General features: G+C 36.6%; 1 protein-coding gene across 2 annotated transcripts in view; it reads left to right on the forward strand.

The window, feature by feature from the left end:
• Positions 1 to 17,697, forward strand: part of TEX11 (testis expressed 11) — a 358,129-nt gene that overhangs the window by 113,077 nt on the left and 227,355 nt on the right. For both annotated transcript variants that reach the window (XM_022561047.2, XM_089904417.1), the window contains exon 8: positions 7,460 to 7,545. In XM_022561047.2, the coding sequence (XP_022416755.1) occupies positions 7,460 to 7,545 (86 nt within the window). The remainder of the gene's footprint in view (positions 1 to 7,459; positions 7,546 to 17,697) is intronic.

Consider the following 17,697-nt stretch of genomic DNA (forward strand, 5'->3'; position numbering starts at 1 on the left):
TCCCCTGTATCGGCAGGCGGACTCTCAACCGCTGAGCCACCAGGGAAGCCCTATACTTATTTTTAAGTGTATTTTTCCTTTAAATCGTATAGAAAAAAAAAGAGGAGTTATGAACCAAAAATACAATAACTCTGACTTTTATATTTACCTAGTTACCTTTACCCTTATTTGTATTTATTTGCATTACTACCTAGCATGCTTTTATTTCAGCCTGAAAAATTCTATTTAGCATTGTAGAACAGGTCTACTAGAGACAAACTCTCTCAACTTTTGTGTATATGAGAATGTCTTAATTTCTCCTTCATTTCTGAAAGGATAGTTTTGCCACATAGAGAAATTTTGGTTGAAAGTTGTTTTTTCATCACTTTAAATATGTCATTTCACTGCGTTCTGGCTTGTATGGGAAATCAGCTGAAGTTTGAGGATCGCTTGTACATGACTAAGTGCATCTTGCTTGTTGCCTTCAAGATTCTTTGTCTTCTGATGGTTTGATTATAATGTGTCTCAGTGTGGATATCTCTTTTTGTTGTTTGTTTTTAATAAATTTATTTATTTAATTTTGGCTGCGTTGGGTCTTCATTGCTGTGTGTGGGCTTTCTCTAGTTGCAGCAAGCAGGGGCTACTCTTCATTGTGGTGGCTTCTCTTGTTGTAGAACACGGGCTCTAGGCGCAAGGGCTTCAGTAGTTGTGGCACGTGGGCTCAGTAGTTGTGGCTTGCAGGCTCTAGAGCACAGGCTCAGTAGTTGTGACGCATGGGCTTAGTTGCTTTGCGGCATGTGGGATCTTCCCGGACCAGGGCTTGAACCCGAGTCCCCTGCATTGGCAGGCGGATTCTTTCTCTCTTTTTTTTTTTTTTTTTTTTTTGCAGTACGTGGGCCTCTCACTGTTGTGGCCCTTCCCGTTGCGGATAACAGGCTCCGGATGTGCAGGTTCAGCAGCCATGGCTCACAGGCCCAGCCGCTCCACGGCATGTGGGATCCTCCTGGACTGGGGCACGAACCTGCGTCCCCTGCATTGGCAGGTGGACTCTCAACCACTGCGCCATCAGGGAAGCCCCGGCAGGTGGATTCTTAACCACTGAGCCACCAGGGAAGTCCTGGATACCTTTGTGTTTATTCTATTTAAAATTTGTTTAGCTTCTTGGACTTGCAGATTTGTATCTTTTTATCACATGTGGAAGTTTTGGGCCAATATTTCTTTGAGTATTCTTTCTGCTTTTTTCTCTGTCTTCTCTCCTTCAGGGACTCTGATTTTACATACATTGTTGTTGTCTCATGGGTCTCAGGCTCTGTTCATTGTTCTTCATTCTTTTTTCTTTCTGCTCCTCAAACTGAATAATTTCTATTGATCTTACTTTCAGGTTTGTTGATTCTTCTTTCTGATCTAATCTTTTTTTGAAACCCTGTGGTGAATTCTTAATTTCAATTATTGTACATTCCACCTCCAGAATTTCTTTTCTTATATATGTAATTTCTATATCTTTATTGATATCCTCTATTTGGTAAGACATTTTTATCCTTGTTTCATTTAGTTCTTTTTCCATGAATTGCTTTAGCTCATTGAGCATATTTAAGACAGTTGATTTAAAGTCTTTATCTTTGGAATTCCCTGGTGATCCAGTGGTTAAGACTGACTCGGTGCTTTCCCTGCTGGGACCTGGGTTCCATCCCCGGTTGGGGAACTAAGATCCTGCAAGCCACGCAGCGTGGATTAAAAAAAAAAAAGAAGCCTTTGTCTTTTATGTCCAGTATCTGTGCTTTCTTAGGGACAGTTTTCTTTCCTTCCTTCCTTCCTTCCTTCCTTCCTTCCTTCCTTCCTTCCTTCCTTCCTTCCTTCCTTCCTCCCTCCCTCCCTCCCTCCCTCCCTCCCTCCCTCCCTCCGTCTCTCCCTTTCTTCCTCCCTCCCTCCCTCTCTCCCTCCCTCCCTCCCTCTCTCCCTCCCTTCCTTCTTTTCTTCTTGTGAAAGGACCATACTTTTTTGCTTCTTTGTATGTCTTATTTTTTTGTTGTTAAAAAGTGGACGTTTTCAATATTATAATGTAGTAACTTTGGAAGTTAGATTTTTCCCACTACTCACAGTTTGTTGTTCTTGCTGTGGTTTGTACTTTTTTGTTTGTTTAGTGACTTTTCTAAACTATTTTTTTAAGACTGTGTTCTTTGTCTCCTTTACTCTAAGTTGCAGTCAGCCTTTATCTATTTATTTATTTTGGCAGCGGCCGGGTCTTAGTTGCGGCATGCATGCGCGATCTAGTTCCCCAACCAGGGATTGAACCTGGGCCCCCTGCATTGGGAGTGTGGAATCTTACCCAGTAGACCACCAGGGAAGTCCCCACAATGAGATATTGCTTCACACTCATTAGGATGGCCAAAACAACAAAATAACAGGTGTTGATGAGGATGTGGAGAAATTGGAACCCTCATACACTTGCTGAGAATGTAAAATGATGTAGATGTTATGGAAAACAGTATGACAGTTCCTCAGAAAATTAAGAAATAGAATTAGTGTGTAATACAGCAATCCCATTCTGGGTATATGTCCAAAAGAAATGAAAGCAGGTTCTTGAAGAAATATTTGCACACCCATGTTCATTACAGCATTATTCACAGTAGTTAAGAGGTGGAAGCGACACAGATGTCCATTGACAAATGAATGGATTAAAGAGGAAAGGTAGTATACACATACATTGAAATATTATTCAGTCTTAAAAGGAAAGAAATCCTGTCAACTGCTACAACATGGGTGAGCCTTGAGAGTGCTATACTAAATGAAATAAGTCAGTCACAAAAAGCCAAATATTTTATGATTTCCCTTATACGAGGTATTTTTTTTTACATCTTTATTGGAGTATAATTGCTTTACAATGGTGTGTTAGTTTCTGCTTTATAACAAAGTGAATCAGTTATACATATACATATGTTCCCATATCTCTTCCCTCTTGCATCTCCCTCCCTCCCACCCTCCCTATCCCACCCCTCCAGGCCGTCACAAAGCACCCAGCTGATCTCCCTGTGCTATGCAGCTGCTTCCCACTAGCTATCTACCTTACGTTTGGTAGTGTATATATGTCCATGCCTCTCTCTCGCTTTGTACCAGCTTAGGGGTAAGACAGGAATAAAGACACAGACCTACTAGAGAATGGACTTGAGGATATGGGGAGGGGGAATGGTAAGCTATACCAGGTATTTAAAGTAGTCAAACTCACAGAAACAGAAAGTAGAATGGTGATTGCCAGTGGTTTAGGGAGGGGCAAATGAAGGGTTATTGTTCAATGGGTAAAGAGTTTCAGTTTTACAAGATGAAAAAGTTCTGGAGATCTGTTGCACAACAATATGAATATAGTTAACACTACTAAATTCTACACTTAAAAATGGTTAAGATGGTACATTTCGTTACATGCTTTTTACCACAATTAAAAACTTTTCTTCTTTTACTATCGTTTTACTGGGGTGTTAGGAGAGAGCAGAGGTAGTTGTGTGTGCTCAGTCTGACATCTTTAACAGGAATGTGATGCTGGCTTTTTTGTTTGTTTTCTCTGCTTTTTGTTTCCTGTCTACTTTTTCCCAACTTCCTGTGGGTTAGATGAACATTTTTAGAATTACATTTTATCTATATTATTTTTGAGTTCTGTTTTTGTAAGGACAGTCATTATGGATTTAGGATGCACCCTAATCCAGTATTACCTCACCTTGATTATACTGCAAAGACCCTATTTCCAAATAAGGTAAAGTTCACTGGTTCCAGATGGACATGAATTTTGGGAGGAGGGCATTATTTAACTCAGTATAGTCTTGATAGCATAAGTCCTTTTACTTTATTCTTCTTCAGTGTTGTTTTAGCTGTTCTGGGCCTTTTACTCTTCTATATTCCTTATAGAGTCACCTTGTCAAGTTTGGTGAAAAACTATTGAAATTTTGATTGAAATGGCATTTGATTTATAATTAATTTGGAGAGTATCACTGTCTTTATAATGTTGAGTCTTCTTATCAATGAATGTGATATGTCCTAATTTATATAGTCTTCTTTAATGTATTTCAACATAGTTTTGTAATTTTCTGTATAAAGATATTTCAGTCAACTTGCTGTCATAAGTGATATCTTAGAGTTTACATTTTTATTTGTTTGTCATTGGTTGCATTTAAAAGCAGTTGCTTTAAAATGTTTATTTAATATCCAGCAACTTCTCTGAACTCTTATTAATTCTAATAATTTCATCTGTAAAGTTTCTTGGATTGTTTGCATTTGCATGTTTTTACCATCTTTCTTTTGTCTCTAGCTCTGTTGCTGTCTATTTCACATTATAAATTACTAGAGGATGGACACCTTTCTTTAATATGCTTTGTAGAGTAAATGGACATTGAATTGCATATTGAAAGATACGAAAGGAGACTCATAGCTGGTGTTTAGGGAAAGAAAACGTTTGGTATGTTGCACAGAGTTAGAGATGATAAAGGGAAACGTAAATGTAAAGAGAGGGGAAAGGACTGAATTAGAGGATCAAGGATATGTAACAGAAAAGTAATTATTAACTATGCCTTCGTTAGGATGGGGCTACCAGTAAAGGACCTTGAAGTTCAGAGTTAAGAGTTTGTATATTGTTTAGAAAGTGATTGATAAAACTATACTGTTAGAAAACTCATGATTTTCATTCTAAAGGTCAATGAAATTATTTAGTGTGCTTTTGATGGGCTTAAGGTTTAGACAGGACCTGAAAATCCAGGGCAAGAAATCTTATAATGAGAGGAAATGATCGGATAAAGGTTGGAGAGGAGCTAACTGTAGTGTTATTCACTTAAAAAGAATTAATGAATTAAATAAGCCAGCTCTCTTATTTCTGAGACATCCTTCCTGTATCCCAAAACTAGATTAGGAATTACTTAAGGTGTTGACATGATGGCAGAAGGTAATGCTGTATTGTTCAGAGGCAGAGAAATAAAGTGTTTGGAAAATTGTATCTTAGAGCACCAGGAGAAATAACGAATGACCTATTGTTTATTATTACTGAGACATCTGAGGATTAGAGAAAGCTGAGTAAGGGAGGATTGGAAGGTAAACGTCTTAAAGCCATTAAGGAAGAAAGGCAGGCAATTATCATTCAATTATTGTTACACAATTATAATTGAACAAAATGTAAAAATACATGATCTATAAATGTTTAAAAGACAGCAAAATCACAAAGAAAAATAACTTGGAACTAAAAAAATAATAGGTTTGCTTTTTCTGAATTTTAACAACCTAATTTATAAAGTAATTCACAAAAAATGAAATTATCTAGTTAATTAAAAATAAAAAGGGGACTTCCCTGGTGGTCCAGTGGTTAAGATTCCGTGCTCCCAATGCAGCGGGCACGGGTTCAATCCCTGGTCAGGGAACTATCAACAGATCCCTCATGCCACAACTAAGAGCCCGCATGCCGCAACTAAAAGATCCCACATGCCATAACTAAAGGTCCTGCACACCTCAACGAAGATCCCGCGTGCTGCAGCTAAGACCCAGCACAGCCTAATAAATAAATTAATATTTTTTTAAGAAGCCTCATACTGAACTCAGAAGTTAGTGATCAAACTCATTTTCAGCTGCAGTATCTAACTGAGTTTTAAAAATCATCTATATAGTCTCATCGTGGTATTGTAAATTAGGTATTCGGTTGGATCTTTTATTTCTGGGCCAGTAGATGTAGCAGTGGCTGGAGTTTCTAGAGATTCCATGAGTTCTAGTCCCATAAGTCCGTTTCTATATGACCAATATACAACAGACTTACAGATCTACCTTCTTTGTGTTTTTTTGCCACTGTGTATTACTTGCAAAATGAGATGTTACCACTCCATGGAAGGCCAGGAACATATTTTTTAAAGAGATATTTGTATAAATCTTAGTACTAAATACCCCATTAGAAATGTTTCATGAGGACAGAGATTTTTGTCTGCTTTGTTCACTGATATGTCTCTAAGGCCTAAAATAGTACCTAATAGATAAGACATGCTTAGTAAATATTTATCATTGAATATATAAATGAATGAGTGAACGGAGCAGTACGGGTAGTTAAAAGATTTTTTTTCTGTCATTACATTGAAAATATTGTACAGGTCTCTTGAAAGATATCTTAGTATTTTGTAACTTTGGTCTTATAAGTTTATTGTTTTGTATTCTTTTCTCCCTTAGGAAGTAGTATATAATGTAAGTACGCTTGAAGGGATTGTGAGGGAAGAAAAAAAACACTGAGGAAATTGAATAAAGACTCAGTACATTTAAATGTTCATCAAAAGTTTTACTTTCCATTTTTCTCTGTGTAAGTTAGTTGCAAGCCTCTCTACAGCAAGTGGGTATAAGCTGCATTATTCCAGTATAGCTACATAACTGGTGTAGCCCTGTGTGAACCTATGGGATCTGGGGCATGTAGAGTTAAGCTTTTTCTGCTGAAATTTTTCTGCTGAAATGTCGAGAATGCATTTAAATACTTCTGGATTCTTGCCAGACCCACATTACCAAGACTGTTCTTTATTTTAGATTCAAATATGCAGTAGGTCTGATGTGCTCAGGCATGCATATTGAACTTCTACTTTCTGAATGTACTGTACTGTAATTCAAAGGGCAACTTTTTTGAAGCAAGACAGCTCTTTACACATTACTTATGAATAACTTCCCTCAGATCTTGGATTCTTAATTGAGGATCTGCTTCTGTAGTCTTACTCAGGTTAAACTTATAAAGGACTCCTTTATATGGATATAATCAGTTTCTGGATAGATGGTTTCTATAAATAGTGATGGGATATTTGGGTAAATTATTAGAATTAAGTTTTTTTTCTTTTATGCCATTTCCCAGTACTTTGATGAATGAAAATTCTGTACGATATGACATTCACACAGCGACTGAGATGCTGATTAATCTGTAAGAGTATTTTCCTATGGCGTCATTCACATACTCGTTCCTACCTTCATCTCAGTGGTAATTTACGTAAAGAAAATTTTTGTTGTTATCAAGAGATCCATTAAATTAACTTTCTAAATAAGTCTTATGACTAGATAGTGCTTTGGACACATTTCACGTTTTTTAAAGTTGTCTTAATTTTGAAAGGTATTCATTCATTTTTTTGCCCCCCTCAGTGGTGATTTTGTTTTCTTTGAATATACCCTTTTCTAATGCCTTTTACTGAATCTGGCAACCTACAGAGGCATTTTAGCCTGCTCTTTTGCTGGGCAATGATTAGTTTTCCCATTTCCTGTTACAAAGGACCTTTTAGTAATGTATTGTATTACCTTTCCATAGGTAACTAATGCCACACCCTGAATATTTTTTAGCTCCTCTTTATATAAATTGAGAGGTTTTGATAAGGATGAATGGGTTATTTTGATGTACAGAACACTTAAGTATGTCTTAAAGACTCTGAAATGCTATAGATTTTTTTTAACGTTAAGAGAATCATGAATCTGACGTATCTTGTTTTTTTTTTTAATATTGTAGAGCGGATATCTTCATATTCTCTGTTATAGCTTTGGAATAGAAGCCTACAAGCAGAATAAATATGAAGAAAGTTCTTTCTGGCTCAGGTAATATAAAAAAATAATGAATATAAATTAACGATTATTATCATAGAGTTCAGTTAATACTTACTATAGGGTACTTTGGCAGTTTAAACATTTTCTGATTTCAAAAGTCAACATGCTAAATTTAGTCACTCCTTTAACATGTATTGTTTATTATTCTTATATGTTGCCAGTTGATAGAAAAATGTATTCTATTGTTAATAACATAAAAGCATGTTCTCCCTCCATTCCTCCTGTGTACCTTCATCAAGAATATGGAAATCCTTATTTTTTGCTTTGGTATGTATTGCTGTCTGCTAACCCCAGAGTATAAGGGCAGGTGGGTAAATAGTAGGATCACCTAAAATTATTAGTCTTAAGAGAATCTTGGTATTTTAATATCAGTTAAGTAAGTATATATTAAGCACTTACTATACGCTTAGAACTACACTAAGATTTGTACTGTTGTGTTGAATCTGGAAATACCAGGGAATAGTGCAAAAACATAGCAACTATATGCAAGAATCCTGTGTTTCACTGAATACCTATGCCCAGTACAGGTCCTGACATAATAGTAGATACTCAGTAATTGCTAGTGAATTTCTGTGAAAAATCTATTTTTCTGGAGATGTCACATAAAGTGCTTCGAATTTTCTTTTCCTTTTAAATTAATTAATTAATTAATTTTTGGCTATGTTGGGTCTTCGTTGCTGCGCATGGACTTTCTCTAGTTGTGGCGAGTGGGGGCTACTCTTCTTTGCAGTGCGCGGGCCTCTCATTGCAGTGGCTTCTCTTGTTGCAGAGCACGGGCTCTAGGTGTGCGGGCTTCAGTAAGTTGTGGCTCGTGGGCTCTAGAGTGCAGGCTCAGTAGTTGTGGCGCATGGGCTTAGTTGCTCTGCGGCATGTGGGATCTTCCCGGACCAGGGCTCGAACCTGTGTCCCCTGCATTGGCAGGTGGATTCTTAACCACTGCACCACCAGGGAAGTCCCAAGTCTTTTGAATATCAGACGATTATGGAGTAAAATATAGCAAATCAATTCCTAAATGTTTCCCTTCTTTGAGTATGGGGTTAGTTCTAGTTATTTGGAGATATTCTCTTGATTAGTCTAACTATTGTGAAAATTACATTTACCATTAATGAAATAAATAGAAATATGGTCATTAAGATTATAGTACTCATAGGTGTATATATCTCTAATAAAATACTTATGCAAATAACTTGTTTATGTAAAAGACTTTTTAGAGCTCAAAGATTGATCAAACTCTGTAACGAACTATGCCTGACAGAGCAGGCTTATGCAGTTACAAGAGATATACTTGTCTCAATTTAGAATGTTTCATACAAGTGGAATATACCTGAAATGTTTATTATAAATCACATTTATCAATTGAATTATTAAAAATATACCAAAGGAGCTAGCTAGTTTAGCATAGGTTTACAACAAGTTTCCTTTAAATGAACAACCTTTTTGTAAAGTGAATTGAGTGAGTTCTATTCCAGGATTTGGCAGTATTTAGGGGAGCAGCAATCACAAAGGTTATGGCATCAACCTATCAAAAGATTAGTATGCCAAGGAGACAGGAATGGGAAGGACAAAAAAAAAGAGGAAAAAGGATACTGTGGTGCCATGGATGGCTTCTGGAAGCTTAAGACTATGGAGATGAGCCTGTAGTTTATGCCAGAATGGACATAAACATGAATGCTCTCTAGCAACTGCTTATAAGAGTAGGCTGAGGCTTGAAGTGGCATAAATGTAGGTTATTATCGTATATGCCATGGATTGTTGATCTCTTATCTGTCATCATCTTTTTTAGAAAACCGTAGAGAAGGAAAATATGACAGTGATAGAGCATGACTGATATTTATATCATAAGCTGACTATATCAGATTTTTACTCTGTTTAGTGTCTGTATTATTAGGAACATTATTTGACCCACAGTCATATTTAGATAATAACAAATTTATAGAGCACCACTATATTTTTGATTCTTTTTGTATTCTTGTCACTAGAATGAGATTGGGAAAAACAGGAAGGACTTGAATTCTAGCCCTAGTTATTATATATTATTTTAATCTTTCTGCCAGATTATTTTTCCACATCTCTTGGGGATATAAAAATAACTTAGTGAAGTATTGTCAAATGCCTTGAAAAGGGTTATATTTTAATGTATTTAAAAAGAGGCAAAAATAATTATCGACATTGTGATACCTACTTTTTAGAATTATTCTAGAGATTAAATACGATGATGCATATATTGTAGAGTGTTTAGTAACATGCTTGGGAAATAGAAACTGCTCAATATATGGCAGTAGCTGCTGCTATTGCTAGGTGATGTGTTTGCTATTTACCGCAAATGGGCACTAATGTGACTGCTTCACTAGTATATTCTAAAATTTATCACAGTGAAATCAAACGCAGATTACTTGTTGACTTCCCAGGTAAAAATATTAGAAAGACAGACACCCACATCTTTTTATCATATACTGCCATTCTTGGGGGCAGTTCTTCTTTGTGCTTTAATTATCTGTGTGTTGAGAAAACTGTTGGGAGCAGTTGGTGATACAAGCAGGAATGAATAGCTGCTAATTAAGCACCTTTCTCTGTAGGTTTTGTACTAGAAGGAGGGCATGGAAGGTGAGTGTACTTTCTACAGGCTTAACTCTTTTGAGAACAGTGGATATCTTAAGCTAGTGGTTACATACAATTTGGAAATACCCATTCAGTCTAAAAGGGAAACCCCTCATTTTTTCACAAATGATAAGATACCAAAATTGCTGTATTATATTAGAATTTTGTTGAAGTCGAAGCCTAGAACATAAAGGGTGGTAGTGGGTATTGCTTATAAAGCTCTTTTCTTTCTCTCAGTTCTTGTTAACAGATCTCAGTTTAGGACCTTGGTCAGTCTTTGTCTCCCTCTTGCCTTTTCTTTTGCTAAGAAAACTTCATAAACAGCTGCTGCTTTCCTTGATTTCTGCCACATTTTTTTCCGGGGGGGGATTTTTAAAAAATTTATTTATTTTTGGCTGCTTTGGGTCTTCATTGCTGCATGCAGGCTTTCTCTAGTTGCAGCCAGCGGGGGCGACTCTTCGTTGCGGTGCGCAGGATTCACATTGTGGTGGCTTCTCTTGTTGCGGAGCACGGGCTCTAGGCACGCAGGCTTCAGTAGTTGTGGCACGCAGGCTCAGTAGTTGTGGCTTGTGGGCTCTAGAGCACAGGCTCAGTAGTTGTGGCTCACGGGCTTAGCTACTCCATGGCATGTGGGATCTTCCTGGACTGGGGATCGAACCCGTGTCCCCTGCATTGGCAGGCGGACTCTTAACCATTGCGCCACCAGGGAAGTCCCTCTGACACACTTTTTTGATTATGTACCCTTATTAGAGATGCCACAGATTAAGAAGGGCCGCTATAATTCTGAGTGAAATTGGGAATCCTTAACCTTACTTTACTGTTGGCGTCAAGGTACCTGCCTCAGTGTATTCAAATGACAAATTCAGTTAGGACTCCATAGAATATAAAATTTCAGATCTTTGAAACGAGCTTTGGAAATATGTTTAAGAGGTTTTCTTGTTTAATAAAGTACAGTTTTTCTTTTTCTCCCCTTTTGTAATTCTTGCTATACTGAGCTCCTCTGTCTGCTCCTGGCAGAGGCAAGAATAAGTAGGTGGGAAGAGACTCTTGATATAGAACTTTCTTCGGCACTCTAGGGGATTTGTTAGTGGCCTCTCAGTTGCCCTGGTAGAATTTAAATTTAGTGTTTAGTCTTTTAAAGTCCTATCTAACAATTTGGACATATATTTTGCTGAACTTGGCTTTTTAGAAAAGGTTTACAGAAATTGCGCTCTAACTAATTAGCATTATACAAGAAGTACTGTAAACCAAACAATAGAAATGAGTCCAACTCAAAAGGCTTTGCAATTACACTGATTTACTGTAAAGACTTTGGAGATTATTTTTCCCCTGGGAGAAGAATGTCCTCATCCCCATATCTTAGTCATATTCTTTTTTTTAATCATGATAGAATTTATTTATTTATTTTTAATTTATTTTAAAAAACTTATTTATTTTAGGCTGCGTTGGGTCTTCATTGCTGCACGTGGGCTTTCTCTAGTTGCGGTGAGCGGGGACTGCTCTTCCTTGCGGTGCGTAGGCTTCTCATTGCACTGGCTTCTTTTGTTGTGGAGCACGGGCTCTAGGCACGTGAGCTTCAGTAGTTGTGGCACGTGGGCTCAGTAGTTGTGGCACACGGGCTTAGTTGCTCCGCGACATGTAGGATCTTCCTGGACCAGGGCTCAAACCCGTGTCCCCTGCATTGGCAGGCGGATTCTTAACCACTGCACCACCAGGAAGTCCCACCTTAATCATATTCTTTATCAAGGATGATTTTTCCTTGATTTCTAGTAGTTCTTTCTAATTCACTCCTGTGTTCCTTGGAGCTACTGGCTGGTAAACACTTGGGGAGCCTTACTTTTCCCCTTTTGCTATAAGACCTATTTTCTAATTACGGCAAATTAAATTTGGGAGCGAAGAATCAAAATGAAAGGGTAATACCCATGGATATAGTAAAAATAATGTTTAAAACTTCTTTGCTGATTGGGGACTTCCCTGGTGGTCCATTGGTTAAGACTCTGCACTTCCGGTACAGTGAGCATGGGGTCGATCCCTGGTCAGGAACTGAGATCCCACATGCCACGCTGAGTGGCCAAATTAAAAATAAATAAATAGAATTAATTTATAAAAACTTATTTGCTGGGTTTCCCTGGTGGCGCAGTGGTTGAGAGTCTGCCTGCCGATGCAGGGGACACGTGTTCGTGCCCTGTTTCGGGAAGATCCCACATGCCGCGGAGTGGCTGGGCCCGTGAGCCATGGCCGCTGAGCCTGCATGTCCAGAGCCTGTGCTCCGCAATGGGAGAGGCCACGGCAGTGAGAGGCCTGCGTACCGCAAAAAAAACCCCAAAAAACAACAAAAAAAACTTCTTTGCTGATTAAAGCAGTTATATGTGCTAAATATAAAAATTTAAATGTCGCAGAAAAAGTAATATGGAAAGTAAAAGTCCCCTGTAATCCCACACTCATAAATGCTTAGTATTAACATTTTACTCTGTTCTTTTTATCTTTTTTCAAAAATAGTTTTTAAAAACTCTTAATATATTAAACGACAAGGAAAACGTGAGAATCCTTGACATGTATTTGGAAGATTTAAGGAGTTGAGTTTTTACAAAACGTATAGTAAATAAAGAAGGTTAGTGAAATGAAACTGAGCCCAAAACTATACACAGGAAAATTCCTAATTGGTGACCTCTTGTAGTAGAGACAGTGAAATAAATTGGGAAAATGACAGAAAACATTTGAATTGGATAGAATCCTGAAGAATTGGATAAAACCCTCAAAGTGTTTTGTAAAAAATAATCTAATATTGATCTTAATAACTGAAATTTAAATGACCCTGCTGCCTTAACCTACGTGTCAGAGACTAAGTGCTTATAAATTTCTGAAGAGGAGAGGCCTTTGTAGGTTACCAAAAATGAGAATATTTCTCAGCTCCTTGTTTGAGAGGCCTGGGTTGCTTTTCTCCTCTCAGCATCCAAAGAAAGCATGATTTCTTTAGCATCCTTCTGAGACCATAAGGTCTCATTTCGTATTTTCTTAAAAACACACACACACACACACACGCAACCTAAACTTAATGTTGCTAGACTTTTGGATGTGAATAAATAATTGGGTATGTAGTATGTTAGAGGAGGAGTAATTTTTTAGCTCCTTTTCTAACACCATTTTAAATTTCTCTAAAACGAATCTAAAGCCTGTCTTAGTTGGCAGCTAATGTGAGTTGTTTCTTAGTAGTTGGGGATAGTTTTTATGTTAGATGTAGTATCCTCAAGTGGGAAGAGAAGTGTGTTTCTTTCCTGTTCTATAAAACTTTTTGTATCTCTTACGGAATCGAAAGAGGAGAATTTAACAAAAATTATAGTGTTAGTTTCTAAATTTATAGTGCTTAGAGTTAGTAAACCCAGATTATGTAATTTCTATGACGGTTTTAAAAAGTAGTTATGTTTACAATAAGGACAGTATTAATGAGGTATTTTTATTTATCAGTATTTAGCCTTTACTATGGTTGTATAGGAATATGTGACACCAGAGGTCTTCTAATAAGAAGGGAAACAACAAAGGAAATATACATAAATGTATTTATATGCACAAATATTAACGGTTCAGTATATGAGCCCAAGGGCAGTTTGTATCAGTTTTAATGCTACTTAATATTCATTGCTTTATTTTTGCTTCTGTCTCAGCCTGAGACCTTGAGATTTTGACAATATTATCTGTAATCAGGCAGTGTGATCTAGGGAAAGAGCACAGAGCTAGCATTAGAAAATCTGTTACTAATCAACTGTGTGACCTTGGGTCACTTTTCATCATCTGAAAAATTAGTGCAACATTATTTGTGTAGGTGGCTTGTAATGAAGATAACATAAGTAATACAATAGTACTTTGAAAAGTTAAGGGTATTATATGATCATAGACTATGATAAAATTATTAACTGTAAAAATGATCATATAGAAGACATGTTTTAATGGAAAATGGAATGTATTAGCACCATCTTGTGGAAATATAACAAATTGTATAGTAGAAATTTTAATAAGATAATTTACTATAGATAACACTTTATAGCTGTAAGAACCCTTACAGGTCATCTAGTTCAGAAATTAAGAAACTGTGTTCTGTGGTACCCTTAGGTTCTGCCAGAAGAGCTTCAGAATCTCCTTTAAGAGGAGGAGACTTATTCACACTTCTCCAAGATCCCCATCTTGCTTCAGAGAAATTAGGCTTTAATCAGTTTCCTATGTAGTATGTCCTTTTAAGATTTTGTTTGAAAAAAATGATTCATCTGCTTAGAGTTTAAAAAATGATATCGATCAACTTCATCTTGTACAGATAAGGAAATGGAAATTTGGAGAGATTAAGAGATTTATACAAGAGATTTATGAATAGTCTTTCTCCAAATGTCAGTAGTGATGTCACCCCTATTTGATTCCTGATTTTAGTAATTTGAGTCTTTTCTCTTCTTGGTTAGTCTAGCTAGCTAAAGTTTTGTCAATTTGTTGGATCTTTTCAGTGAACCAATTTTTGGTTTTCGTGATTTTCTCTATTGTTTTTTTAAGTATTCTATTCCATTTATTTCCACTGTAATCTTTATGACTTTTCCCCTCTGTGCTTGCTTTAGGTTTAGTGTGCTGGCTTTTTTTCCCCCCTAAGATGAAAGGTTGAGATCTTTTTTAATATTGCTGTTTATGGCTAGGATATTTCCCCTAACCATTGCTTTAGTTCCATCCAATAAGTTTTGGTATGTTTTGTTTTCCTTTTCATTCAGCTCAAGGTATTTTCTAATTTCCCTTGTGATTTATTCTTTGACCTGTTGGTTATTTAGGAGTGTGTTGTTTAATTTCCAAATAACTTCTTTTTGTTCTTGACTTCTAATTTATTTCCATGTAAGGAGAGAACATATTTTGTATGATTTCAATCCTGTTAAGTCAACTGAGGCTTTTTAAGGCCTAGAATGTGTTCCATTCTAGAAGAATGTGTAGTCTGCTGTTATCTGGTGCAGTGTGGTGTAGTTGTCTGTTAGGTTAGTAGGTTCATAGTGTTGTTCAAATCTTCTGTATCCTTTTTGATGCTCTGCCTAGTTGTAATATGCATTATTGAAAGTGGGACACTGACATCCCCAAATATCATTGTTTAATTATGTACCTCTCCATTCAATATTGTTGACTTTTGCTTCATGTATTTTGGGGCTCTGTTGTTAGGTCCATATATGTTTATAATTGTTATATCTTCCTGATGGATTAGCCTTTTTTATCATTACAAAATATCCTTCTTTATCTCTAGTAACATTTTCTTTTGTTTTGAAGTCTGTTTTGTCTGATATTAGTATAGCTGCTTTAGTGCTCTTATGGTTGTTATTTACATGGTATATCTTCTTCCATTCCTTTACTTTCATCCTCTTTGTTTCTTTGAATCTAAAGTGTGTCTCTCATCAACAGCATATAGTTGGATCTCGTTTTTTAATTTAGTCTGAAAATCCCTGCCATCTGACTGTATTGTTTAATCCATTCATATTTCATGTTAATATTTTTTAAATTTAATTTGCTTATTTTTATAGCAGGTTCTTATTAGTTATCTGTTTTATACATATTAGTGTATATATGTCAATCCCAATCTCCCAATTCATCCAACCACCACCACCCCCTCCCGCTTTCCCCCCTTGGTGTACATACGTTTGTTCTCTACATCTGTGTCTCTATTTCTGCCTTGCAAACCAGGTCATCTGTACCATTTTTCTAGATTCCACATATATGTGTTAATATACGATACTTGTTTTTCTCTTTCTGACTTACTTCACTGTGTATGACAGTCTCTAGATCCATCCACGTCTTTACAAATGACCCAATTTCATTCCTTTTAATGGCTGAGTAATATTCCATTGTATATATGTACCACATCTTCTTTATCCATTCGTCGATGGGCATTTAGGTTGCTTCCATGACCTAGCTATTGTAAATAGTGCTGCAATGAATATTGGGGTGCATGTGTCTTTTTAAATTATAGCTCTCTCTGGGTATATGCCCAGTAGTGGGATTGCTGTGTCATCTGGTAGCTCTATATTTAGTTTTCTGAGGAACCTCCATACTATTCTCCATAGTGGCTGTATCAATTTACATTCCCACCAACAAAGCAAGAGGGTTCTCTTTTCTCCACTCCCTCTCCAGCATTTTCTGTTTGTAGATTTTCTGATGATTCTAACTGGTGTGAGGTGATACCTCATTGTAGTTTTGATTTGCATTTCTCTAATAATTAGTGATGTTGAGTATCTTTTCATGTGCCTCTTGGCCATCTGTATGTCTTCTTTGGAGAAATGTCTGTTTAGGTCTTCATCCCATTTTTTGATTGGGTTGTTTGCTTTTTTGATTTTGAGCTCCATGAGCTGTTTGTATATTTTGGAGATTAATCCTTTGTCCGTTGATTCGTTTGCAAATATTTTATCCCATTCTGACAGTTGTCTTTTCGTCTTGTTTATGGTTTCCTTTGCTGTGAAAAAGCTTTTAAGATTCATTAGTTCGCACTTGTTTATTTTTGTTTTTATTTCCATTACTCTAGGAGGTGGGTCAAAAAAGATCTTGTTGTGATTTATGTAAAAGAGTGTTCTTCCTATGTTTTCCTTTAAGAGTTTTATAGTGTCCAGTTTTACATTTAGGTCTTTAATCCATTTTGAGCTTATTTTTGTGTATGGTGTTAGGGAGTGTTCTAATTTCATTCTTTTACATGTAGCTGTCCAGTTTTCCCAGCACCACTTATTGAAGAGACTGTCTTTTCTCCATTGTATATTCTTGCCTCGTTTGTTGTAGATTAATTGACCGTTGGTGTGTGCATTTATTTATGGGCTTTCTATCCTGTTTCATTGATCTATATTTCTGTTTTTGTGCCAGTACCATGCTGATTTGATTACTGAAACTTTGTAGTATAGTTTGAAGTCAGGGAGCCTGATTCCTCCAGCTCCGTTTTTTTTTCTTAAGATTGCTTTGGCTATTCTGGGACTTCGGCATTTCCATACAAATTGTGAAATTTTTTGTTCTAGTTCTGTGAAAAATGGCATTAGTAATTTGATAGGGATTGCATTGAATCTGTAGATTGCTTTGGGTAGAATAGTCTTTTTGACAGTATTTATTCTTCCAATCCAAGAACATGGTATATTTCTCCATCTGTTTGTGTCATCTTTGATTTCTTTCATCAGTGTCTTATAGTTTTGTGAGTATAGGTCTTTTGTCTCCTTAGGTAGGTTTATTCCTATGTATTTTATTCTTTCTGTTGCAGTGGTGAATGGGATTATTTCCTTAATTTCTCATTCTGATCTTTTGTTGTTACTGTATATGAATGCCAGAGATTTCTGTGCATTAATTTTGTATCCTGCAACTTTACCAAATTCACTGATTGGCTCTAGGAGTTTTCTGGTGGTATCTAGGATTATCTATGTATAGTATCATGTCATCTGCAGTGACAGTTTTACTTCTTCTTTTCCGATTTGGATTCATTTTATTTCTTTTCCTTCTCTGATTGCCGTGGCTAGGATATCCAAAACTGTGTTGAGTAATAGTGGCAAGAGTGGACATCCTTGTCTT

The sequence above is a fragment of the Delphinapterus leucas genome, chromosome X, assembly GCF_059928025.1.
Source record: "Delphinapterus leucas isolate spDelLeu-1000000601 "Yukka" chromosome X, BTC_Dleu_Yukka2, whole genome shotgun sequence".
NCBI lineage: Eukaryota > Metazoa > Chordata > Mammalia > Artiodactyla > Monodontidae > Delphinapterus > Delphinapterus leucas.